Source organism: Physeter macrocephalus, chromosome 20, assembly GCF_002837175.3.
Source record: "Physeter macrocephalus isolate SW-GA chromosome 20, ASM283717v5, whole genome shotgun sequence".
Classification (NCBI taxonomy): Eukaryota; Metazoa; Chordata; class Mammalia; order Artiodactyla; family Physeteridae; genus Physeter; species Physeter macrocephalus.
The window spans coordinates 90,509,891-90,536,990 of NC_041233.1; the positions used below are offsets into that span (position 1 = coordinate 90,509,891).

The 27,100-nt window shown below is 39.7% G+C and overlaps 1 protein-coding gene across 1 annotated transcript in view; it reads left to right on the top strand.

Annotated features, from left to right (window-relative positions):
• NSD3 (nuclear receptor binding SET domain protein 3) overlaps positions 1–27,100 on the top strand; it is a 37,346-nt gene that overhangs the window by 6,123 nt on the left and 4,123 nt on the right. The window contains exons 5-12 of the mRNA XM_055081055.1: positions 3,999–4,196; positions 4,652–4,825; positions 9,316–9,462; positions 12,787–12,943; positions 18,405–18,607; positions 19,326–19,438; positions 20,023–20,292; positions 26,007–26,123. Of these exons, the coding sequence (XP_054937030.1) occupies positions 3,999–4,196; positions 4,652–4,825; positions 9,316–9,462; positions 12,787–12,943; positions 18,405–18,607; positions 19,326–19,438; positions 20,023–20,292; positions 26,007–26,123 (1,379 nt within the window). The remainder of the gene's footprint in view (positions 1–3,998; positions 4,197–4,651; positions 4,826–9,315; positions 9,463–12,786; positions 12,944–18,404; positions 18,608–19,325; positions 19,439–20,022; positions 20,293–26,006; positions 26,124–27,100) is intronic.

Here is a 27,100-nt window from a genome sequence, read left to right on the forward strand (position 1 = left end):
GTTGTGGTGCACGGGCTTCTCATTGAGGTGGCTTCTCTTGTTGCAGAGCACGGGCTCTAGGCCCCCAGGCTTCAGTAGTTGCAGTGCACGGACTCAGTAGTTGTGGCTCGAGGGCTCTAGAGCACAGGCTCAGTAGTTGTGGCGCACGGGCTCAGCTGCTCCGCGGCATGTGGGATCTTCCCGGACCAGGGCTCGAACCCGTGTCCCCTGCAGTGGCAGGCGGATTCTGAACCACTGCGCCACCAGGGACGCCCTAAGAGTTATTTTAAAAACAGTACTATTGGACTTCCCTGGTGGCGCAGTTGTTCAGAATCCACCTGCCAATGCAGGGGACACGGGTTCGAGCCCTGGTCCGGGAAGATCCCACATGCCGCGGAGCAGCTGAGCCCGTGCGCCACAACTACTGAGCCTGTGCTCTAGAGCCCTCGAGCCACAACTACTGAAGCCCACGCAGGTAGAGCCCGTGCTCCGCAACATGAGAAGCCCATGCACCGCAACAAAGAGTAGCCCCCGCTTGCTGCAACTAAAGAAATCCCGTGTGCAGCAACAAAGACCCAATGCAGCCAAAAATAAATAAATAAATAAATTTATTTTGAAAACAAAACAGTACTACTGCTTTCAGATCTACCAGTATGTTAAAATATAATTTGAAATTATATATATGCAACAGGACATCAACATCAAAAATAACCCTGCTGTACTCTGTTTTATTTCTATAACGAAGCCAAAAAAATCATAAATTTGAGCATCACAGTTGTAAGTAGTAATTTTAAAGAATTTTTTTAATTCAGCCAATTTAACACTGCTCTATTTTATTTTTATAACAAAGCCAGTTAAAAACAACAACAACAAAAATTTGAATATCACAGTTGGAAGTCCTGATTTTAAAGGAGTTTTATGACTTAGCCAATTTGTAATAGTTAGGTACTTCCAAAACCAAATATAACTTCCTGTAAAAAATCAAAACAAAAAACTATTCCTTGTATTTTTTGTCCTTCAGAATTTTTATAGCATCATAAGAAAAATGGGCAAAAGACTTGAACACTTCCCAAAAGATGATATCCAAATAAATAGTCACTTATGATTTCCATATGTAACACAGACACAAAAGGAAAACGCTAATCCGCGGCATGCGGGATCCTCCCAGACCGGGGCGCGAACCCGGTTCCCCTGCATCGGCAGGCGGACGCGCAACCACTGCGCCACCAGGGAAGCCCACTAATCCTAATTTTAAAAGGCAGATAATTACAGCTTTCAGTCGTATGCAGTTGCAAACAATGCTTCAGTCAGCATCCTTTTATATGTACAAGTCTTCCCTCTAACACAGACAGCAAGGAGTATTATAGAATTTCTAGGCCACAGGAAGTCAATGTCTCCTTTTAGAATGGATACTGCCCTGTTGCCTTCTAAGACAGTTCCTTCCAACTTAAACTCCTACCAGCAGTACATAAGAGTGCCCGTTTCCCCACGCCCTGATCAGTGATCAGTATTATCAGACTCTAAGTTTTTTCCTATTTGATGAATTTTTTAAATGTTACTTGTGGTTTTAGTTAGTATTTATCTGATTACTAGTAAAGTTGAGCATTTTGGCATATGTTTATTGGCTATCTGTCTTTCTGCTTTCTGTCAATTTCCTGTTCATACTTGTTGCCCACTTTTATATTAGGCTGTTTCTATATTGATTTATAGTTCTTTATAAGTCTTCTTATCTTTTCTTGTATATGTTACATATATTTTCTCTATATGTGAACTCTTTTTTCCCCCATGATTCTGCTTTATTTTGTATTGATTAATTGGTTAAAGTATATTTGTTTTATAATATTATATTAGTTTCAGGTGTACAACATAATGATTCAATATAGATTATATTACTTTTAAAGTTGTTATAAAATATTGGCTGTATTCCCTGTGCTGTACAATATACTCTTGTATCTTACCTATTTTATTATGTATAGTAGTTTGTACCTCTTAATCCCCTGGCCCTATCTTGCCCCTCCCCCCATTCCTCTCCCCACTGGTAACCATTAGTTTGTTCTCTGTATCTGTGAGACTGTTTTGTTATTTTCTTTCTTTCTTTTTTTTTTTTTTTTTTTTTAAGATTTTATTTATTTTTTTGGCTGGGTTGCATCTTCATTGCTGTGCACAGGCTTTTCTCTAGGTGCGGTGAGCGGAGGCTACCCTTTGTTGCAGTGCACGGGCTTCCCATTGTGGTGGCTTCTCTTGTTGCAGAGCACGGGCTCTAGCCACGCGGGCTTCAGTTGTTGTGGCACGTGGGCTCAGTAGTTGTGGCTCGCGAGATCTAGACGTGCAGTCTTCAGTAGCTGCAGCACGCAGGCTCAGTAGTTGTGGCTCACGGGCTCTAGAGCACAGGCTCAGTAGTTGTGGTGCACAGGCTTAGTTGTTCCGCGGCATGTGGGATCTTCCTGGACCAGGGCTCAAACCCATGTCCCCTGCATTGGCTGGCGGATTCTTAACCACTGCGCCACCAGGGAAGTCCCTGTTTTGTTATTTTCATTAATTTGTTTTATTTTTTAGATTCTGCATATAAGTGATAACATCATATGTGAACTCTTTATATAACAAAACATAATCCTTTGTCATCCTTGTTGCATTTATTTTTCTACATCTGTTTTTTCACTTGTTCCTTTTTTTTTTTCTTTTCTATTCTAATTGTTTCTTTCTTAACATGTTTGGCAGTTGACCAGTGGAGCCACCTGGGCTCCACTGGTTGGAAAGTTTCTAGTGTTGGAAGGTTTCTAATTATAGTTTCAAATTCTTAAATAGATTATAGAACTGTAATTTTTTCTCTTTAATATTTTTGTGCCAGTGTTGGTAAGTTCTGTTTTTCTAGGAATCTGTTGATTTATCTAAATTTTCGAATTTATTGGCAAAAATATAGTGATACCCTTTTATTATTTTTTAAACAACTGTAGGATTTGTAGTGATGTATCATTTTTCATTTCTGATGTTAAGATTGTTGCTTTTTTTCCCTTTTTTAATTAGTTACTTGTTTCCAGGGATATCAGTTTATTAACCTTTTTCAAAGAACCAACTTTTGGTTTTATTAATTCCCCCCAGTGTGTATTGACTTCACTTCCTTCTTGAAGAGTACATTCACTGGGCGTAGAATTCTGGCTTGGTGACAGTTTTCTTTCAGCCCTTACTGATAGCATCCCCTGTTTTCTGGCTTCCATCTTTCTCTTTCAGTCAGCAGTCTTGCTTCTTTGAAGGTAATTGTCTTTTTCTGTGGGTGATTTTAATATTTTCTCTGTGTCCGTGATTTTCTACAGTTTGAATAAGATGTGTAGATATAACTTTCTGTTTTTATTAGGATTATGAGTTTTCATTTTATGTCTGTTTTACAAATGGAAATTGTGATTATCTAATGGAATCTGCCTTTTTATTGGTAATTTCTTTATTCTATGTTCAGAAGACCTTGCCACTCTCAGCTGCCAGGTGTTGAAAATTCTGTTCTAGATTTTCTATGGAATTTCAGTATAAAGTGAGAAGTGGAGATCTAAATTGTTTTTGGTGCTATATCTTCAAATTGATCAATTATTGTAGCAAATCAGTTATTCTAGCAAGTTTTATTAAGTCTTTTTTTTTTTTTTTTTTGCTGGGGGTGGGGTTTTGCAGTACGCAGGCCTCTCACTGTTGTGGCCTCTCCCATTGCGGAGCACAGGCTCCAGACACGCAGGCTTAGCGGCCATGGCTCACGGGCCCAGCCGCTCCATGGCATGTGGGATCTTCCTGGACCGGGGCACGAACCCGTGTCCCCTGCATTGGCAGGCGGACTCCCAACCATTGCGCCACCAGGGAAGCCCCCAAGTCATATTTTAATTTAACTATTTTCAGTGCCTTTTTTGTATGTTAAAAATCTTACACGCAGTAGTAGAATCTTTGGGGATTAGCTCTTCGGTGTCAGTGACTGCTTCTATTTAAAAGGAATATGCTTTAATCAGATTTTATTTAATCTGTGTTCCTCACCAATTTTCCAGGAGAGCACCCGTGTTTTTCATGTAAAGTGTCTGGTACAGACGTGAAGCGTTGCTCTGTTGGTGCTTGTGGGAAATTTTACCATGAAGCCTGTGTCCGCAAGTTCCCCACTGCCATCTTCGAATCAAAAGGATTCCGCTGTCCCCAGCACTGCTGCTCTGCCTGCTGTATGGAGAAAGATATCCACAAAGCAAGTAAAGGTAAAACGGAGCTAAGGAAGGGGACAGTTGTTTTTTTTGTAAGTTCAGTAGCAAACAGTAAGCACATTATTATGAAGAACATCAGGCATTCTCCCTCTGTTTATCTATAGCTATTACAGCTCAGCTGCAATAGATAGTAAGATAAGTGGATTCTAGGTTCTAATTCAGACCATGGGAAGAAAATTCCATATGTTCAAAATTACCCTTGAAAATTCCTTAAACAGGTGCCATATTGGAGACCAGCATCTCTCCAGCACTGGCACAGACACATGTTTCTTTGAGTGACCTCTAGGTGAGCACTGCATTTAGGGGCCATACAGCATAGGAATGGCAGGGTCAAACTAGGGAGGAAAAAGATTTTTGTATAACCAGCATCACATTGGATCCCAAAAGATCTCATTTTATATCAGCTGATTCTTTCTTACATAGATTCCTTTTTGATTGTCTTTCAACAGGTCGCATGATGAGATGTTTGAGGTGCCCAGTAGCCTACCACTCTGGAGATGCTTGCATTGCTGCCGGCAGCATATTTGTGTCTTCCTACGTTCTCATCTGTAGTAATCATTCCAAACGGAGCAGTAACTCTTCCTCTGCTGTAAATGTAGGCTTTTGTTTCGTTTGTGCAAGAGGTGAGTGTCAGCCCTTTCTCTTTATGTCTTTCTGGGTTCATTGGCATATTTCCCCCATTAAAATCGAGTTTCAGTAATATCCCTGAGAGAGATTAACACTTCCAGTAACTCGTCCCTTTTATAACATTAGACACTCAAACTGTTAGAATATTAATTCTTCCATAAATTAAGCTAAAATTTACATCTGTTTAGTAACTTAGAATTATAGATGAGTTCTTAGTGTTCCTATTTGGAGCATCAAAAGATTAATCTACAGTTGACCCTTGGACCACATGGGTTTGAACTGCGCAGATCCACTTACGTGTGCATTTTTCTCAATGGTGTACTCCAGTACTACGTGATCCAAGGTTGGTGGAATCCACAGGTGGTGGGGGGGGCAACTTAAAGTTACAGGGGATTCCAACTGCGTGGCGGTCCATGCCCCTGACCGTGGCATTGTTCAAGGGTCACCTGTCTTCCCTTGTGCAAGCAGTTCTTCTCTTCGAAGTAGACTCTTCCCATGTCATATTCTTTAATCCAGAGTTTTCAACTAATTGAGATTTCACTTGGAACGCAAGAAGAGCACATTTATTTTTTAATTGTTTATGTTGTATTTTATCATGTTTTGGTCTGGCATTGAGGAAGACCTGGTGGAATACAGCCAAGGCAACATATGGGGTGTATTAATTAAGAGACTGCAGTACAGGCTTTCTTACTTGCCAGCTGTTGATATTTAAGTCTGCCACTTAAGATTGATCGCTTCAAAATAATATTGCGTCCCTGAGGGCGTCAGTGAACTTGAGCTCGTAATAAATATGAAGTAGAACTTCTTCAGTTGAATATGACACAGAGTACCCAACTTTACTAAGCGTCACAGCTGTATTATAATGAAAGAATTTTTAGTGTTTAGTAAGCATTTTAGAAACCAACTAATATTCCCAAGTGCAGTTTTTTTTTGTTTTTGTTTTTTTGTTTAATCATAAGTGCTAAGTTTTCTAAACTTCCCTTAGTGTGAAATATTTGAAAGGACTGTGTGGCATATCAGGCCTGTTAGATTGTATTTAGCCCATACTGAAAATGAAGTTTTGGATCGTGTTTTGTTTTTTATTTATATATTTATTTTTTAATTTATTTATCTTTTTTGGCCACTTCGGGTTGTCTTTGCTGCACGCACGGGCCTTCTCTAGTTGCAGTGAGCGAGGGCTACTCTTCATTGCGGTGCGCGGGCTTCTCGTTGTGGTGGCTTCTCTTGTTGCGGAGCATGGGCTCCAGGCATGCAGGCTTCAGTAGCTGTGGCACGCGGGCTCAGTAGTTGTGGCTCCTGGGCTCTAGAGCACAGGCTCAGTAGTTGTGGCGCACGGGCTGAGTTGCTCCGTGGCACGTGGGATCTTCTTGGACCAGGGCTCGAACCCGTGTCCCCTGCATTGGCAGGTGGATTCTTAACCACTGCGCCACCAGGGAAATCCCTGTTTTTGTTTTTTTGCTTTAGGAGACAGTTCTTTTAATTTGGTGAAAGTACTATAGAGTATTTTTCATAGAATTTAGCTAGTATGATAGATCTTGAGTTGTTTTGCTTTTGTAACTCTCATTAAAAAAATAATAATAACCAGAGGAGGTGGACGGTGAAAGATTAAGTAAGTGGTAGTCCTTTTCATAGCAGCCTTCTGGGTCCATTGTACACACTGCTTTGAGTTTTTCAGTTCGGAAGTGCACAGGGCGGTCTGCGAGTAGAAGGAAGTGTTGTGTAGAGTAGTGACGACAGCTGTGTCCTGCTCTGAAGTCTGGATGGCACAGGGGAAGAAGGTCTGAAGTGTTTCGTGCCACACTGTATTAGCCAAAGAGATAAAAAGTCACGTGCCTTTTCCATCTCCCCACTCCCAAGAAAGTAATGCTAGGATGAAAATACTGAATTATCAACTGAATGACTAGCTTTAGAGACTTTCAAATAGATGAGTGTCTGTGATAACATAAAGTCTATCACTTTGTAAATATTTTATTCTACCCTTCTAGGCACTCACTTTTACTCACTTTTACTAGGAGTGGTGGAAGGGTGTGGGTGTGTGGGTGTGTTGGTGTATGTGGGTGTGGGTGTAAGTAACTGAGCCAACATTTTAAATACCAAGTTTAAAACTATCATGTTGGCTTATTTTGCAGTATATTCCGAATCAAGTACCATCAGTTAAGTATATCGGCCAATATTTTCTTTTGCTCTGTTTCATTCAGTAATTGGGTGACCTTTAAAGCAGGTGTTTTCCTTTAAGAGAGGTAGAAAATGACCCATTGTCAAGGAACCTAGTTTTAGAGAAACTTCTAGCCATTTTCTTAAGTTTAAGTTATATGCCTTGATTAAAAGCTTGAGATAATGGAAATGAGGGGAAAACTCATGTTTTAACAAAAGGATGCTGTTTGCATCTTATCAATTTGGCAGTTATTCTGAAAGATGTGCTGTATTTAAATGCCTCTTTAAAGAGCAAGATTATTTAATCCCCAAATATTTTAACTGCAACTTTGCACAGTAAACAGAAACTCTCATTTTCCTTTCCAGCGTTTTACAGAAACTTACTCTAAATAGATCAGATGTTGGGATTTGAGAAGGGCTTAAAAGTTCTCCAGAAGTAAATGATATGTGTTCTTTTACCAGAATTTATAGAGGTCTTCTTTTTTAAGGAGATCTAATTGTAATAAATCCACACATAAAAAGGGATACTTTAATTGTTTATGTTTTGGTGTTAGAAAGCTCAGCTTGTTTTGCCTTTGTTTCTTGTCGCATACAGAGTTTCTCCCTCCGCACAGAGGATTTTTGTCTTAGTTCTTGGTTATTGGTTGTTTAAAATCATTAAGCTAATTCTTTTTTTTTTTTTTTAATAAGTTTATTTATTTATTTTTGGCTGCGTTGGGTCTTTGTTGCTGCATGCGGGCTCTCTCTAGTTGTGGCGAGCAGGGGCTATTCTTCGTTGCGTTGCGCGGGCTTCTCATTGCAGTGGCTTCTCTTGCTGCGGAGCACGGGCTCTAGGCGCGCAGGCTTCAGTAGTTGTGGCTCGCGGGCTCCAGAGCGCAGGCCCAGCAGTTGTGGCGCGCGGGCTCAGTTGCTCCACGGCACGTGGGATCCCCCTGGACCGGGGCATGAACCCGCATCCCCTGAATTGGCAGACGGATTCCCAACCACTGCGCCACCAGGGAAGCCCTAAGCTAATTCTTTAGGACTGAAATATCTGGAAATATTTTTAGAAATGCTTCAGCATTTAGAGAAACATTCCTCCTCCCCTGCCCCCCATGGTGCCATAGGGTGTGTTCAGTTACATTTCAGTGTAGTACAGATTCTTCAGCATTTCCTTTCATCTGGAGGGTGGTGTAAAATAAAGGTTACTTAATATTCTAAGTTGTTCTTTCTTATTTAAAAGCCATTGCACCACTTTTCTCTATTAAATGTATGAAATGTTCATTCAACATTATATAACCTTTATTCGAAAATTCTTATGTATTACCGATTAGCAGTTTCAAGTTCCATTCACATGAGAAATATCAATATTTCTTGAATCTGCCTCAGCGTAGGATAGCATCAAATGAAGATGAAATCCACAGAAAATAGTAAATGGTCACCCCTTTAAAAACAAAACTCTTCCCTCTTCTCAAAATGATCTCTATGAAACCGCGGTCATGATTTGACCAGTAACCAAATAGAGAAAGTTTCCCTGGTCTCAGAGGTCCTGGGTTTAGGAGTGGCCATAGCTACAGGATGGACTTAACTCAGGGCAGGAGGAGCAGAGAGGGAGGGGAAAGGTGGGTGTCACGGGTAGTTTAGAGCAGATGCTGTTTTCCTCCAACAGGACAGCTGTATTGGTAGATTGAAAGGACTGTTTTTATAAACCCTTAAGTTGGTAAGCGTTTAAGTCAGTTATTATCATGGCAGGACAAAACTTTAAATGTTTGCATTACCTCAGTGAACTTCAACAACTTATATCTTCTTTAAAGTCATGTATCATACTGATAGAGAAAAGCTTCATTATCTGGCTGAGAAAGCTGGAATTTGAGGGTATCTAAAGATCTGAGCAGAGAGGAGAAGAAGCCCAATTCTGCCTTTCAGCACTGCTTGATGTATTGAAGGTGACCAGGGTCTCTGCTGTGTCGTGTAGACAGTTCTTATTTCCAGCAATTAAGTGATGCATCATTTTGTTCTTTGGGTTGTCGTCATAGTACTTCTAAACCTTAAGGAATGTAGCTTTGTTTTCCAGAGGGGGTTTTCAGAATGACGTCAAAGCAGTTTACATCCTCAAATTAATTTGGAGTTTCCTTCTGGGTATATAGGTTTCTATATAGGGATAAGGCATTGAGTAGCTTAAACTCCTTTTAATGACGATGGAAAGCCTTGTCTGTCAGATCTTTCTTTTTCTTCGTATTCTTTTCCCCCCCAGCTTTAAGCACAGCTACATAGTAGGTGTTGGTTTATTTTTTCCTCATGGAATCATGGGTAGTTTCATTGCAGCTCACATCTTTCTGTTTGTCTCGTATAGGGCTGATAGTGCAGGACCATTCAGACCCCATGTTCAGTTCCTATGCCTATAAGTCCCACTACCTACTGAACGAATCAAATCGTGCAGAGTTGATGAAATTACCTATGATTCCTTCTTCGTCAGCTTCCAAAAAGAAATGTGAGAAAGGTAATAATCAAAATAGTTTATCTCTTACTTTTATTTTTGCATTTCCTATTTTTTCTCTTTAAATGAAGGGGGGAAATGTATGCCTGTCAAGCACCATCTGTTGCTTTTGGTAAATTCTACCTTGGTGGCTGTGGCTGTCTTCATATGGCTGCAAAATTATTAAAAAGGGCTTAAAATAATTCCATTATTACAAATTTTTACTTACTCTTCTCCTTGAATAAATTTTCACACCTTCCATATATCTATAGATCATTAAAATTGAAAGACTAGGATTCTGCTTAATATAGAAGCATGGTCTGAGGGCTCTTTCTCTTTTGCCTGATGTAGAACCGTATCATTCATGTTAGAATAGAATAGACATGATATAATTTGTTACTAACTTTCAACTAAATAACAAGACAGGTTATAGAGGGAAACAAAGATACTGACACTTAAAATTTTGATTCTGAAATACATTCTATCATTTTGTTTCTTAAATGTTTTTGTTATGGTGCTATGAAAACTAGTTGCCCTTCTCTTAGGAGACATTGGTGGGCAGCTGGGAAAATGCTGCAAATACTGGATATTGAGAGGCAGCCCAGCTGAACTGAAGAATTGCTAATAGATAATTTATCCACTGAGAACCAAAAGCTAAATGTATATTTATATTCTCCAAGTTAATTTAATCTATGGAAGAAAAATCTTGTGTTTCACTTTATATAGCCTACCTGTAATAAAGGGGAAAAAAGTGGTTTAACAATAATGTATTATTTGGGGAGTTATTATCCCAGAGGGTAAAATAAATAACTTGGAAGGTGAAAGCCTTTTCCTGTATACATTGCCATTATGATCTGGGGCCAGGCTCAGAATCTTTAAAGAAAATTTAATTCTTTTTTTTTTTTTTTTTTTTCATGCTTTGTGTTGCCTGCTGATGATGTATGTTTGCTGTCTGTCAGACATCTGAAGTGGCAACCCATGATTAAAAGAAAATATAACTAAGCAAGTTGATTAGAACCCATGAAGAGGGAGGTTGGAGAGACTGTTGCCTCTTTTGTCTGTTTTCCATTGAAGTCACAGTATGGCATCTTACTGGTGATACCAACTGTTTCCAAAACAAAGATTGACATGGGTCTGACTAATTCCATAGTGCAATAAAATTAGACTACCTGAGGCATTTTAGGAAATGCCTTATTTTCCTGCTGGCGCCTTTATAAAATTAGACTAATTCAATTGTTGCTTACTTTCTTTTCAGTACTCGGTATTGACCTTGACATGAATTGAAATTATTTTGAGCCCTCTGTTTGCTTAGCTTGAACCATATCTTTCTTCTCTCGCATCCTAAAGCAGTTTTCTTGCATAGCACCAAGGTGGATTGTTCATATTTTTATTTTTCTATTTCCCTTGTGTATTTTTGTCAAAAGATCGTGATGATTTTCACTGATGATTCAGGGTCTGTATTTCCTCTGAAATAAGACTTAAAATTTAGGACTATTCCATGATGTTAAAAAATGGCCAGACTGACTTTTCCACACCAACCCTAATAATCACTTGTCCTCTAAAGGTATTTGCAAAGACCGCTCTCCCTATCGGTCATTTCTTTCTGATGGAAAAATGAATTATCTCATTTTACTTTAAACTTACAGAAGAATTCCCTACCTAGGCTAAGAGCACTCAGGCAGCTAATCTCTAGGTTGGAGAATTGGAACAATTAATCCATACTGAGATCTGCAGACAAAGGGGAAAATCCCAATGATTGAAGTAAAAGCTTTTAAGCAGAGGAAATATAGTAATTTAATTCATCACTGATTGTATATGGATTTTCTTTTTGTTTTTATGTTAATCAGTTAGAAGTTTGAAAGTCTACAGGAAGACAAGATTTTCTGGAAAATTGATAGCAAACCCTCAAAAGGTTGGAGCATGTGTTTGATAAAGTTGTATAGAGGGCTCTTAACCTTTTGCTTATGAGACTTTAAATCTCAGTACACTCATGGGTTGTAGACTTGGTTTTCCAATGGAAAGATTTTTTTTTTTTTTTTTTTTTCAGTAAATGTCTTTATTGCATTTCATCTTCAGTGGTTAACATTCTTTTCTGTCACTTGTTGAAATACAACAATAAAGAGAAAATACAACAATAAAGAGATTTCTTCCCCGAAATCTCTTTAATTTTTTGGATTTAAAAATAATATTGTTAAAAAAAATAATAATAATAATAATATTGTTTTGTTTGCCGCACCTGCTTTGGTCTTGATCCAGAGATCATTTTGTGTATTTAAAAGGAGAGGATTTTGCTAGGGTACTTGGAGGCATCTCCTTGTGTGTGGTACTTGATTCTACACTGATACTTACTTATTTTATGCTATAAAGCAGTGGTTCTCAATATGACATCAGAAAATATTAAAAACAAAATTCTGAACTATATTTAACAGTTCAGAAAGTCTAACAGAATCAGACATTTGCGTAAGATACAGTGGCGTGAGTTTCTTTATATTTGGCTATGCTTTTAGCAATTTAATGTGATAATACCAGTTTTGTTATTGGGATCAGAAGTTCTGATTGGCTGTTATATATTTCTTTGGTTAATTAAAACAGAAGAAAATAATTGTTACTTTAAAAATGCTTTTTGGTTTTGGTGGGGTTTTTGTTTGATAAAATATTTGATAACATATGGATCCATGAGAAAGGGAAAGGGGATCCTTGGTGATGAAAAAGTTGCAAACCACTGCTATATGGCATGTTTGACTTCCTTTGTCTTCACTGAAAAGGTAATGATAATGTAATCACCAATTCAAGATTCTTCTCCTTTTTTGTATTCTTACATGGGAAGAAAAAAGTACTGGTCAACCTATTGGCTGTTTTCATTCTTGCTAATGTTGTTATAAAGGGATGTAGTTAACTGTGTCACTGGATTAAAATACAAAGATGACCATTGCTTGCTTTCTTAGCTCTCAAGGAGAAAAGAGAGTTGCTACATATTTCTCTGAAAATCTGTTCTCAAATCTACTCGGTCTAAAGATTTTATGCATCTGTTTGTCACATGTTAATAGTCTTAGCTGCCTGCTAAACTGGTACCTCATTAGCCCACATTTTAGAGGGATAAAGAGTAACATTTTTCCTACTACTCAAAGGCTTTGAGTTTCTGGCCACTGCAGCCCTCCCTGGAAAAGGCTACTTCAGCTAAATCCGTTCATTGCTTTGTATTTTAATCCATCACTAAAATATAACTCAATCCCTTTGTTAATTTCCCTCAATCTGAATCAAATTTAATGCAGGTAAAAGATCACTTTCTCTCTTGTCTCTCTCTCTTTCCTCCTTTCTCAGTTATTAAGACTGTTCGTTTGTTTCAAGGTGGAAGATTGCTCTGCTGTGAGTCGTGCCCAGCTTCCTTCCACCCGGAGTGCCTGAGCATAGAGATGCCAGAAGGCTGCTGGAATTGCAATGACTGTAAAGCTGGCAAGAAACTACATTACAAGCAGATTGTTTGGGTCAAATTGGGAAATTACAGGCAAGTTTTTCCAAGGACAAAGAGGAAGTATTCAGTCACTGTTCAGTAGTTCATAGCCGGTACACAGAGTGGCCAGGAGATAGGTAGGAAAAGCAGCACAGTGCTTCAACTTCCTTAGAAAAAGAAAGAGAAGAAACAGATTTTGAGTCTGGGTTTTTAGAGGACTGGGAAGGTTAGTGGTTGTTGGATATTTTTTATTAGTTGGTTGACTTTTGTTTTTAAGTTCTGAAAGTTATTTTTTCCTAATGAACTATGGTACTGATAGATTTTAGAATAAAAGATTTCATGTAGAGAGTGGGGAAGATTTTTTTTTTGCACTCTAATTAGATTTATATTAATTTCTGATTTCTAATAAAGTTAAGAGTTTATATCCTGGCCAAAATAGCTCTTTTTACCCCTAAATCTAGTCCATTATAGTTCTAGCTAGAAGCTCTAAATCGTGTGCAGAGAGAGAGCTTTTTAGAATTTAAAGAGAGAGATTATTTCATTAGGAGCCTTTAGATCTTAAGGGAGTGAAGCAAGAAGTATGTGTGATTGCCATTATTTTAATAAATCTTCCTCCTTTTAAGAAGTCTGTTTTTAACAAGCCTTTAAGTGAACAGGAATAGCGATATGTTTTTTTAAACTCTACATTCTACATTTTGAGGCATATGTTTATAATTTTACTAAGAAAATAGATACTATTCAAGAGAACACGCGGAGGACTTTGAAGGCAGTGAAAATGCTCTGTATAATATTATAATGATGAATAAATGCCACTATGCATTTGTCTAAACCCATAAAATGTGCAACACCAAGAGTGAATTCTAAGGTAAACTAGGTGATTATGATGTGTCGTTGTAAGTCCATCCTTGTTTAAAAAAAAAAAAAACACACACACAGTAGAGTTCTGCTTTTCATTAGAATCCTAAGTATAATATGTTTCTGTAGAATTTCAAACATACTGTAATTTTTTTTAACAAGGGCTATGTCATTTTCTCTGTTTTAAATACACTGCTTGCTTACCTATTTAACCTTAAAAACTTCATTTTTAGCTGAGATAAGGGGCATTGAGAAGCTCCCCCCCCAACTATTTTTTTTTAACATATGACGGGAAAACTCTAAGTTCTTTTTAAAAAATGGACAGTTTGAATACATAAATAATTTTATACTTTATGGCAAAAGATACAAAGTTTTAAAAGGCAAATATCAAACCAGAGGAACTCTTCTACTCTCAGTAAGAAAAGAAAAATACCTTCCCTAGAAAAAGGAGCAAAGAAGAGAAAGAGCCAGTTTGCAAAAGAATAGCAAATAAAAAATAAACATGTAAAAAATGTTCAGCCTCACTAAAAATCAACGTACATTAAAAACAAAGAGTTTATTTTTCAGTTAACAGACTTGCAAAGGTTTAAGAGTAATAATTTTGCAGCTCGGGAGGGCATGGGGAGACAAGTGCTCCTGTACAAGTAAGGCATCACGTATCAGAGTTGTAACTGTGCATCCCTTTGACCCAGCAGTTCCCCTTCAGGGAATTTATCTAAGGAAAAGGATTGAACAAATGGGCAGAAATGTACTTATAGAGGTGTTCATTGCAGTATTATTTCTAATTGCAAAAATCTGAATAATCCAAATGTTCAGTCAGTAGGGTATTTGTCAAATAAATTGTAGTGTATCCATATTGTAGAACACCTGGAAGCCAAAAGAAGGATAACGCAGGTGCGTATAGTAACATGGGAGGGTATCCACAATATGTAGTTAATTTTAAGAAGCATGTTAAACAGTATATACATTATCTCTCCATGTGTTTATACAACTTTTAAAAACTGTAGATCTAGATATAATATGTTTTTCTCATTACCTGGAAAAAACATCTAATGTTAATAGTCTGAGGCATGAGATTATAAGGGGGAGCCATTTTCAGTTTTTCTGTTATACATTTCTGCACTGTTTTAATTTTTAAAAGAAACACATATTGCTTTTTTTCCCATAAAGTTACATTTAATAATTTTAAAGGTGTAGTCTTTATTTTATTGAAGTGTAGTTGATTTACAGTGTTGTGTTGTGCTAATTTCTGCTGTTACAGCAAACTGACTCAGTTATACACATATATACGTTCTTTTTTTATATTCTTTTCCATTATGGTTTATCCCAGGAGATTGGATATAGTTCCCTGTGCTGTACAATAGGACCTTGTTGTTTATTCCTCCTATGTATAATAGTTTGCATCTGCTAATCCCAAACTCCCACTCCATCCCTCTCCCTCCCCTCCAGCCCCCTTGGCAACCACAAGTCTGTTCTCTATGTCTGTGAGTCTGTTTCTGTTTTGTAGATAGGTTCATTTGTGTCATATTTCAGATTCCACATATAAGTGATATCATATGGTATTTGTCTTTCTCTTTCTGACTTTCTTCACTTAGTATGATAATTTCTAGATGCATCCATGTTGCTGCAAATGGCATTTTTCATTCTTTTTTTATGGCTGAGTAGTATTCCATTGTATATATGTACCACATCTTCTTTATTCATTCATCTGTCATGGGCATTTAGGTTGTTTCCATGTCTTGGCTATTGTGAATAGTGCTGCTGTGAACATAGGGGTGCATGTATCTTTTTGAATTATAGTTTTGGATATATGCCCAGGAGTGGGATTGCTGGATCATATGGTAACTCTATTTTTAGTTTTCTGAGGAACCTCCGTACTGTTCTCCATAGTGACTGTACCAACTTACATTCCCACCAACAGCATAAGGGGGTGCCCTTTTCTCCACACCCTCTCCAGCATTTGTTATTTGTAGACTTTTTAGTAATGGCGATTCTGACCAGCACACATTGCTTTTATAATTAAAAATCTATATCTTTCCAGGAGGGGAGGGGTGCAGGTTTGACAAATAATAGATAAGACATTCCTGGATAAGAAATATCTAAAACAGTGTAAGGAGCCTTTAGATCTTCAAATACATTTCAGAATATTTCCTTTTTGAAAGTTTTTTTGCCTTTCTTTTGAAATATAATTGACATTATATTAGTTTCAGGTATACAACATGATGACTCGACATTTGTCTATATTGCAAAACGATCACAATAAATCTAGTTAACATCCGTCACCATATATAGTTACAAATTTTTCTTTTTCTTGTGATGAGAACTTTTTTTTTTTGTGGTGAAGGAAGGTGCAGTGTTTATGACAGGGAGCCAAGCTAGGAGTTCAGGACAGCTGGTGCCGGAAAAGCCTGAACTCCGATGAGAACTTTTAAAATTCGCTCTCTTAGCAGCTTTCAAATATAGTCTCTTAGCAGTGACTATAGTCACTGTGCCGTACATTACATATTTCCTTTTTTAAAAAACTTATGAATACGAAAATATATTTGACTTAATTTTAATACTTAAATTTTAATCACATTACATTTTTTTAACATCTTTATTGGAGTATAATTGCTTTACAATAGTGTTAGTTTCTGCTATATAATAAAGTGAATCAACTATACATATACCTATATCCCCATATCCCCTCCCTCTTGCATCTCCCTCCCACCCTCCCTATCCCACCCCTCTAGGTGGACATAAAGCACCGAGCTGATCTCACTGTGCTATCACATTACATTTTAAAGAAGCCCAAAGCAGTGCTCCCGTTCACAATCCAGTGAGATTTTATATGCAGCTCATATTCTTCTTGTTCATTTTGCAGAGACTCACATCCATGAACTAATTCTTTTTTTTTTTTTTAATTTATTTTTGGCTGTGTTGGGTCTTCACATCTGTGCGAGGGCTTTCTCTAGTTGGCGGCGAGCGGGGGCCACTCTTCATCGCGGTGCGCGGGCCTCTCACTATCGCGGCCTCTTTTTGTTGCAGAGCACAGGCTCCAGACGCGCAGGCTCGGTAGTAGTGGCTCACGGGCCTAGTTGCTCCACGGCATGTGGGATCCTCCCGGACCAGGGCTCGAACCCGTGTCCCCTGCATTGGCAGGCGGATTCTCAACCACTGCGCCACCAGGGAAGCCCCATGAACTAATTCTTAATGTATTTTTTCCAATCAGGCCTTTCTGGGCCCCACGAAACTGTTTCTTTTCAATAACTAGTTATTCTGATGTGAAGCTTCCTGGGGGAGATGTGTGCCTGGAACAAGGCTGGCAGAAAGCGCGCCTCTGTCTAACTGAGCCAGTGCTCGCAGTTACCGCGTGCTCCCGGCACGCCTTGACGCGATTCGGAGATGCGACCACCGCCCAGCCTGCTTTGAGGGGGAACTAAATACTGATTACACAAAAGAGCGTTGTTTTGTTTTAACAATTTGAGCGCAGACTTCTACCCACGTTTTTATTTAACTCTTAGATGGACACGGAGTGCTTTTAGGTGAAGCATGTTCATGATCACACTGTAAATCTGGGAATGAGACCGTGCCATCATTTATCTTCTCAATAATGTCGTTGTTCATTAAATAAGCAATTTTATTAGGCATCTATAAATAAGAGACTGAAAGAAATTTAAGTTTGTATATATCTACTCTTGGTATCGGTGATCTTATATACTACAATTCCTGACTTGCCCAATTGTGGGAAACTGTCCAGTGAGCCTCACAGGTGGTTCCCTCAGTGATTGCTGTGGACCCAGTCATCATCGCATGAAGCAGTTATGTTTTCAGTCCTGTCCCAAATCCCCCATTTATTATGATCTAAGATGAATTAGATTCTGAAATATACACTGATATAAACCTAGTACATTTGACCAAAAAGTATTTATCCTGGTTGATTAGAGAGTCAGAAAACACCAGTTTGAATGGGAGTGGGCATTCTTTACTGTAGCATCAGTTTATTCTCAAGCGATGCCCTTGATTACTAGGAATAAAGACAAACTTGGTATTAAGAATGTCACATTTGGAGAAAAACATGACTTTTCTAGGACTGAAATCTGGTTTGGAATATTATTGGTAAATCCTGATTCTTAAGTTGTATAGTGGGTTCATTGTTACTTTATTATTATGCTTTCTTTTCATGGTATACATTCTTTTATAAATATCAAATATTAATTTTTTAAGGAAGAAACTAGATTGGGTGTTTAGGGCCTAGTTTGTTTAGTCTGTGTTCACTATTTCATTCATTAATTCGTTCACTGTGTTGTTAAACGACGTGTGGTTTGGGCAGGATTAAAGATAAGCGAGGCTGGGCTTCCCTGGCGGCGCAGTGGTTGAGAGTCCGCCTGCCGATGCAGGGGACGCGGGTTCGCGCCCCGGTCCGGGAGGATCCCACATGCCGCGGAGCGGCTGGGCCTGTGAGCCATGGCCGCTGAGCCTGCGCGTCCGGAGCCTGTGCTCCGCAACGGGAGAGGCCACAACAGTGAGAGGCCTGCGTACCGCAAAAAAAAAAAAAAAGATAAGCGAGGTATTTTGTGTCCTTAGATTCTGAATGAAAATTGCAAAGTACAAAACCTTTGTTTTTTGGCTCCCACCAGCCACGTAAAGCGTAGTGCGATTTTCATCCTCCTGCTTTCAGATGGTGGCCAGCGGAGATCTGCAACCCCCGGTCTGTGCCGCTCAACATCCAGGGCCTCAAGCACGACCTGGGGGACTTCCCCGTGTTCTTCTTTGGTTCTCACGACTACTACTGGGTACACCAGGGCAGAGTGTTCCCTTACGTCGAAGGAGACAAAAGCTTTGCTGAGGGACAGACTAGTATTAACAAGACCTTCAAAAAAGGTACGTTGGACAACGTTCACAGTGGCTCAGAACTAACACACCTGTGTTGATCTCTCCACACCTCCTGACTTGTGTAAGACGTGTTTCTGGTGTTAGAGAATTTTCACCAGGTGTTATGATCCGACGTCCATAAGTTTCCAGTCACATTAGAACCACATCACAATCCAGTCAGCTGGAAAAATACATTCAGTGTAGTAGACTGTGCTGTGTACGTGAAAGGAGTTCCCTCAGTGATCTTACTACAAACATAGAGATTATTCTGGAAATACATAGTCTTCTTAATCAAGGTGAAGCTCCTTTGCCACAGAAGAGTAGTAAGATAGTAAGACTAAATGCTTCCCAGGAAGAGCCTTACAGCTGCTTTTGCAACAAGTTGCCAGGAAGTTTAGCTTTCTGGGTAAGAGTAAAGTGAATTTAAATCTGGTACGAGGTAGAGAGCTGCTCTCTGGTTCACGTGGAAACCTCTGATCATTGAAGTGGGACCTCTCCTCCGAAGCAGCAGCCTGCACAGGGCACAGTGTTCACCCATAAAGGAGTTATATCTTATTTCAGTGTTACCCTATCCTGGTGGTAAATGGTTATTTCCAGAATATAATTTTAAAAAGAAACCCTCAGGCCAGATTCAGTGCGTTGGGAAGGCAGGGTAAAACTAATCTCTTAATGGTTTTTATTTATTTAGTTTTTGGTATTTATATACTTTGTTTGGTCTTATTGGCAGCGTTGGAAGAAGCTGCAAAACGTTTCCAGGAATTGAAAGCGCAAAGAGAAAGTAAAGAAGCACTAGAGATTGAAAAAAACTCAAGAAAACCCCCTCCTTACAAACACATCAAAGTGAGTCTTTACCCGTGAAAACATTGCTCTTTGACAGACAAGATGAAATGCATTGCTCTCTTAGTAGTTAGAAGGCCCTTGTTGTCTTATAAAAACTTTTGCTAATTACCACCCAGTCTTCTGCAGAACAACCTGAGAGCTTCTGTTGGAGTATCAGCTGGGAGCCGAGGTTGCTGCCCTGGGATGATGGGGGCTCTGACGAGCCCCTCATACCGAGGAGCAATATGTTTGATGGGAAACCCTGTTCTTGCTCCATCAGCTTGTCGTGTAACCAAATAAAACTAAAGGGATTTAGCCCCTTTCTTCCAGACAGCCCACGGTTGTTTTCAGTTATGAAATTGTCATCAACTGGTAGAAGGAGAAATACACAGGATAAATAAGTGAGAACTCACATCAGGTTTTGATATCTTTGTCAACTAAGGAGAGACAGCTGTTAATCTTAGCTTATTCATGGGGAAATTATGATCAAGGTAAAGAGCCTTTCTCAGGGTCACACCACAAGGCAGTAGCAGAGCCAAGAGGGCCTGGGTGTTTCCTGTGTCCTGTTCAAATTCCTCCCTCCCATTTGTGATTTTGTTGTCCAGGCTAACAAAGTAATAGGAAAGGTACAGATCCAGGTTGCAGACCTGTCAGAGATTCCCCGCTGTAACTGCAAGCCGGCTGACGAGAACCCGTGTGGCTTGGAGTCCGAGTGCCTGAACAGAATGCTGCAGTACGAGTGTCACCCGCAGGTGTGCCCGGCAGGGGAGCGCTGCCAGAACCAGTGCTTCACCAAGAGGCTCTACCCGGATGCGGAAATCATCAAGACGGAGCGGAGAGGCTGGGGCCTCAGGACCAAAAGGAGCATTAAGAAGGTAGCATGGGATGGGGGCAGTGGCGGAACAGACCAGGACCTGTGCCTCTTAGAAATGCTTCAATAAGGATTAAATACATGGGGATTTATTCCAAAATTTTGAAACTTCCGAAGTTGAGAGTTTGGTACTTCTTGAGCAAAGAAGGAGCAGTAAAAAGAGGTAGTAATAAAATACACATAACACACCATTGTAAAGCAATTATACTCCAATAAAGATGTTAAAAAATTTCTTTAAATTAAAAAAAATGAAATACACATAACCTTTGGGTTTCCTATGATCAGTCATAAGAAGGAGAAGGGACACTGGTAATTCTATTTGAAATAATTTTTAATTGTTAAGCAAACTAGATGTAAAATTTGTAAAGGAAAAAGTAAAGTTAATGACGTACTGAGACAGAAACTAGCAACCCCAGGAATTTGCTCCAACATCATAATTCATCAGCCATGAAGCCCTGGTCAAGTCACTTAACCTCGCTGAGCCCCAGTTTCTTCATCTCTAAAATGGACATAATTCCTGCCCTACCTGTTTAAGAGTTGTTACTAGTCTCAAACTAGATCATATATACAGAAGCAACTGGAAAAAGTTGAGATCTTTGATACTTATAAATTATCTTCATTCTTATACTTTGAAGCAGTTTTTCAAAGCAGTCTCTTTGTTTAACATAAGAAATACATGCCCATTGTAGAAGATGTTTTAATGCAAATAGCTCAAAGAAAATTGAAAATCACCAGTAAATCCTGCTATTCAGACAGTGGGTCTCAACCTTTAAATATCCTGAGAATCTTCCGGGTTCCTTGTTAAAACAGTGCCACCTGAAATATTGGTGACAGGCCTGAACAATCTGTTTTAAAACAAGTCCCCGCCTCCACCCTTCCCCCCACCTGCCAACGTACAGAACTTGGAGCCGTGTTTAGTGAGAGAAGATGGGCCGAGTGGGGATTTAAGATTATTCTTGGCATTTTTCTGCCTTTTAAAAAATCACCTTTGTAATGAAGAAATACCATATAATGTAGTAAAGAAAATCAAACAATTCAAAAAAGATAATAAAGCGTGAAATTCCTCCTTCACCCTCAATTCCTGGTCTCCTCACCATAGAGGACCATTGTCCATAGGTTGGTATGTAGCCTTTTAGAACTTTTTCTATGCAATTATACGCATAAACACATATACAAATACATTTTCATATATTCTGTATTTGTAGGGTTTTTTAAACATAAATATAGTCATACATATTATTCTTTTTTCCCACTTAATGTATCAGAAAATTATTTTTATGGCAGTAATACAGATTTCAGCTCATTGTTTTTCATAGTCTCATTGTATTCCATAATAAAATGTACCATCATTTACATAGCCTGTTTTCCAATAAGTGTGTGTGTGTGTGTGTGTGTGTGTAAGTGTGTGTGTGTACGCACACATACACACATTTTTAAATTCTGTTGATCATCTGTCATCTATTTCTGTAGGTTAGATTGCTTGGGTGAAACTCATTCATTCAGCACATGTTTGTTCAGCTGCTTCCCTGTGCCTGGTACTGTTCTAGGCACTTGGAAGACAGAGTGAGCAGGACACCTTTGTGAGTCCACCAGGGACAGCTGATAGACATATGACGCCACTTACCACCAAATGCCACCAAGAAAAATAAGGCTGTCGAAGAGGGTAGGGGTGACAGGGACTGGGTTCAGGAAGGTCTGACCCGAACGTGTGAGTGAGGAGGGCGTGCAGGTGCGTGTGGAAGAGCAAGCTGGAGTGAAGGCCCTCCTGTGCCAGGACAGCAGGGAGCTGGAGAGGGAGCCGAGGAGGGCCGGGGGGTGGGCGGGTGGCAAGGTAGAGGGGCAGCAGGACCAGGTCGTGCAGGGCCTCGTCGGCCTCGGGACAGGGACTTCTGGCTGAGTTTAGTAGGGAGGGCATCCGTCTGCCTCGATGTGTTCGTTTTCTGTTGCTGCTTAACAGGATAACCACAAACTTGGCAACTTACAGCATAACACACAGTGTACTAGCCCACAGATCCTGTAGGTCATTGTGTAGCTGGGTCCTCTACGTAGGGGCTCACCAGGTTGCAGTCAAGGCACTGACCTGGCTGGATTCTCATTCTTGTGCGTCAACTAGGGAAGGATCCGGCTTCCCAGCTTGCGCGGCTGCTGGCACAATTCTGTTCTTCACAGCGCTAGGTCTGAGAGCATCAGGTGTTTTTGGTTTGGGTTTGTTGTTATTATTGTTTTGCTGCTCTTGGCTTCTAGAGGCTGCCCGCAGTTCCCTGCCAGATGGGGCTCTCCAACATGGCTGTTTGCTTCCTTACAGCCAACGAGGGAGAGAGACGCTCCAGCAGGATGGATGCTGAAGTCCTAATGTAACAAACTCACCTAATCACATCCTGTCACTTGGGCCACATTCTGTTGCTTAGAAGCAAGTCACGGGTCCTGCTCTCTCCAGGGGAGAGGATTACATGACGGCGTGAGCACCAGCAGGCGGGGGTCATGGGGGCCACCTTAAGGGTCTGGGCTTCAGAAGAGTAACTTGGGCTGTGCTGTGGGGAATTTATGATAATGGGGAGAGAGCAATAAAAAGGAGACCATTACAGTCCCGGAGAGAGATGCTGGTGGCCTGGACTAACAGGTTGTAGTTGAGTAGGAAGGAAGTGGTTGGATTTCTGACATTTTAAAGGTAGAGCCAACAGGATTTGCCAATGCATTGGGTATGTGGATTGGGTCTCTTGGTCAAAGGCCATCTGCGTTTAGAATGGCATTATATAAGGCACATGTTTTGATATTACTTTAATGCCCTGCATATCACTTGCAAATTTTTGCTTATGATTTCACAGGGGAGTTTGGGGAGCCATCCTGAAATCTATCCAGTTTAATACCATGTTAACATCTTTTAATAGTGGTTACATTTATTCTAAACCATATTCTAAGTTACTAAATTAATGATATAATTAAGAGAAAAGAAAATACGATCGGGATTATTCTGCACTTTAGCACTTGAGGAATTGCTAATGTTAAGACAATTGGTGTTTTACAAAATAGCTAGAAACATACAGTCACTGAACAGCATAATCATGAAGACTTTGTAGCAACATGGAGAAGGTTTGGGCATACTTAGGGGACAGAAACCAAATAGCAAATTGAATGTACACAGTCAGTCCCCTTCTTTTCACACGTAACAATTCCTGAAAACGTGTGCCAGAGTTAAACAAGGGACTTCCTGTTATGATGTGGTTTCTTTCTTAGAAATTAAAAAAATTAAGTACTGAATTAAACCCTGCCTTTTTGCCATTGCCTTTAAGGACAGATTTCTAGCATTTTAAAAGTTTTTTTTTTGTTTGTTTTTTTGGCCACGCTGCGCAGCTTGCTGGATCTTAGTTCCCCAACGAGGGGTTGAACCTGGGCCCTCAGCAATGAAAGTGTGGAGTCCTAACCACAGGACCACCAGGGAATTCCCCAAAAGTTCTTTATTTTGTTATTTTTATCCATAATTGAATTCACAGTTAATGGTTTTAAGTCCAGTGAGCAACTCTTTGAAGCTAAAGATTTGTCACTTTTTGGATGCCTAAAATATTTCTTTTACAAAATAGCTAGAGACATTTATTCACAGTGGTATCGAGTTTACGAGACTTGCATGCCTCATGTTTGATATCAGCACTTTCACCTTTCTGTATTCACCAATTTTCATAGAATAGTAAATATAAACTATAATAAATGGTTTTCAGGCCTTTAAAGCCACAGAACCCTTTCTTCAAATGAAACCTTAACTTGAATACCAATTTGTAAAAAAAAAATGAAGCAGAGCTGATTTGGTTTAAATTCTGCTCTGTAGGTTTTCATTAAAGGAAACTTGCCATAGAATAAAGTAACACTAGGTGGCAGTGCAGCCAAGACGGCCATGAAATCTTGTACCTGGTGAGGGCGGTGATACCATACAAAGGTGCAGAGTGTTTTCAGCAGCCGGGGTCCAAGTCCACACTGGGTGTAGGAAAAGCCACTCGGGGCCGACAGTGCGTAGTACCCGAACGTGCAGAGCGGTCCTGTCGTGGTGTTGCAGTTAGAGATGAAGCGCGGTTCTTTTCTCTTTGTCAGAGCTTGTACTGTCAGTTAAAATGGAGGAGAGAAGAAGCCTGAGGTGCACTCATATGGTGACCAGGCCCAGCTGAAACGAGCGTGTGGCTGCCTGAAGCAGACGGGGCTCCTCCCCCATCTCACCAACGGCCGCCCGGCCGCCCAGGGAAAGGCTGACCCGCAGGCGCCCTTCTCTTACACAGAAATCACAATCTGGTCTTTTTATCAGTAGAGAAAGGACATTGGCTTATGCTCTTAATGATTCATCAAAATCAGAAAATACAATATAGTACTCTTGAGATGACTGGTACTCTCAGTTCTGTGATACTAAGAGCTATGAGAACGGCTAGTGAGAATTTGTGTCGGGGGCCGGGGGAGGAACACAAGTCTGGTGAAACAATAAGCAAATACATTTTAATTTACTTCCTAAGACATTTCTTTGCCTCAAAAATGTATTGGTAACACCAGTAAGTCCTGTAGCTAATGCTGTTGTCCTAGACTGAATCAGCCACGCTTTTGAGGTAAAAGGGTTAATGCTTATGCATTTGTAAACATGAAAGGTTGAGTGTACCGTGTTTACACTTATTTAAAAAGGAGCTTATCGCTACACACCTGTTAGAACAGCAAAATGAGAAATAGGGACTATACCACATGCTGGTGAGGACGTGGGGAAACTGCATCTCTCATACCTGGGGAGAGTAGGGTGCGAATGCGCAGTGGTTACAGCCACTCTGGAAAACAGTTCGGCAGTTTCTTAAAAAATTAAACATGTGCTCACCGTATGACCCAGCCTGTATCCCAGAGGAATGAAAACCTCTCTCTGCACAAAACTGTGTCAGAATGCTGACAGCGGCTTTATTTGTAATCGCCAAAACTTGGAGACCATTCACATGTTCTCCAGCCGGTGACCGGTCACACAGACTGTGGTGCGTGCTTGCTGTGGCACAGCACTCAGCAGTGACAGAAGAATGAACTGTTAAAGCACACAACTTAGATGGATCTCAAGGGAATTCGGCTCAGTTTTTCTTTAAAAATCCAATCTCTAAAGGGTACATACTGTGGTTCCATTTATAGAACACTCTCAAAATGACGAAACTATAGAGTTGGACAAGGTTCTACTGTGTTTCGCACAGGGAACTATACCCAATATCCTGTGATAAACCATAATGGAAAAGGATACAAAAAAGAATATATATATATGTGTAACTGAATCACTTTGCTGTACAGCAGAAATTAACACAACATTGTAAATCAACTGTGCTTCAATAAAATAAATTTTTAGAAGAACTATAGAGTTGGAGAACAAATTAGGGATGGAGGATGGGTGTGGTTATGAAGGAGAAGCACAGGGCATCTGTGCTGACGGGACACTTCTGTGTCTTGCTTGTGGTGGTGGTTACCTGACTCTACACCTGGTAGAATCCCATAGAACTACACACATGCACACATAACACACACAAATGAGTGCCTGTGAAATCGGTGAAATATGAATAAGGCTTGTAGATTGTACCAATGTCAATTTTCTGGTTTTATTTTGTACTACAGTTGTATTTCCAGGAATGTTTTTGGTTAATTCTCGGATTATACATGTGGTGTTAAGGAATGCTTTCTAATAGGCTACACTGATTGTACATTTATATATTGCGTGCTCCTCTGCAGGGTGAATTTGTAAATGAATATGTTGGCGAATTAATTGATGAGGAAGAATGCAGATTGCGAATCAAGCGAGCCCACGAGAACAGTGTAACTAATTTTTATATGTTAACTGTTACCAAGGTAAAATTGCTTTTTTTTTTGGTAAGAAAAAAGGATTTTTTGGTTTAGTTTGGTGGTCTTAGGTTAAACTCAGTTTCCTTCCTCTCATTTGGTTTTTCTCAAGCAAATTATAATGGTTTGCAGTAGCCAGTGTGTGTCCCACTATAATATGCTCATTATACCAGAGTACAAAAGTGAATGATTACTGGCGCCTTGCACAGGTCATGTGAGACGCGCTGTGAATGAGAAGACGACCAGGAACAGGGTTGACACATCTGGATTTGAGTCCCAGCTCTTAGTTACTGAAAGACCTGGCCCACAGTTTCTTTATCTCCAAGGGAGAGAATCAGCTCTGTAATTCGAAGTTATAAACCACCAGTAAAGTTCTGCTTTAGCAAAAATCCTAACTGTAAATTGTTCTATATATCTAAACTTTTCTTATGAGTTAGGAAAAATGAATGCTGTCAAAAGAAAAATGACAGTAAAACTTCTGGTTTAATACATGTAATTGTGAGTACTGTTTGATGCACATTACAGCAAAACTATTTCATTTAATTTCTTCAACAGTCCTCTGGAGTATAACCTTTAAAAACTGTGGCTCACTGTATTGTACATCTGTAACTTATATTGTACACCAATAACTATACTTCAATAAAACTATACTCCAGTAAAAGATTTTAAAAAAAAACACGGTCCTCTGATTTACAGAGGACGAGAAACTGAGATCCAGCCATAAGTGATTTGTTGGATATCTTGTTACAGTTTAATGACGGGCCAAGACTAGTACCCATGTTTCCTATGCTCCAGGCTGTCTCTAAAACTGAGTCAGAATAGCCTTACAAGAACCAGAAATCTTTTCAGAGAAGTACTATTTTAACTGATATGTCATTGCTTGAAAGTTTTACCACCTTCATGAACATATACTTTATAAACATAAAATGCCATTTATTTGTGACTGCTGATTGGCCCCTTAAATCCTAGCCTCAATGCCGGTGACC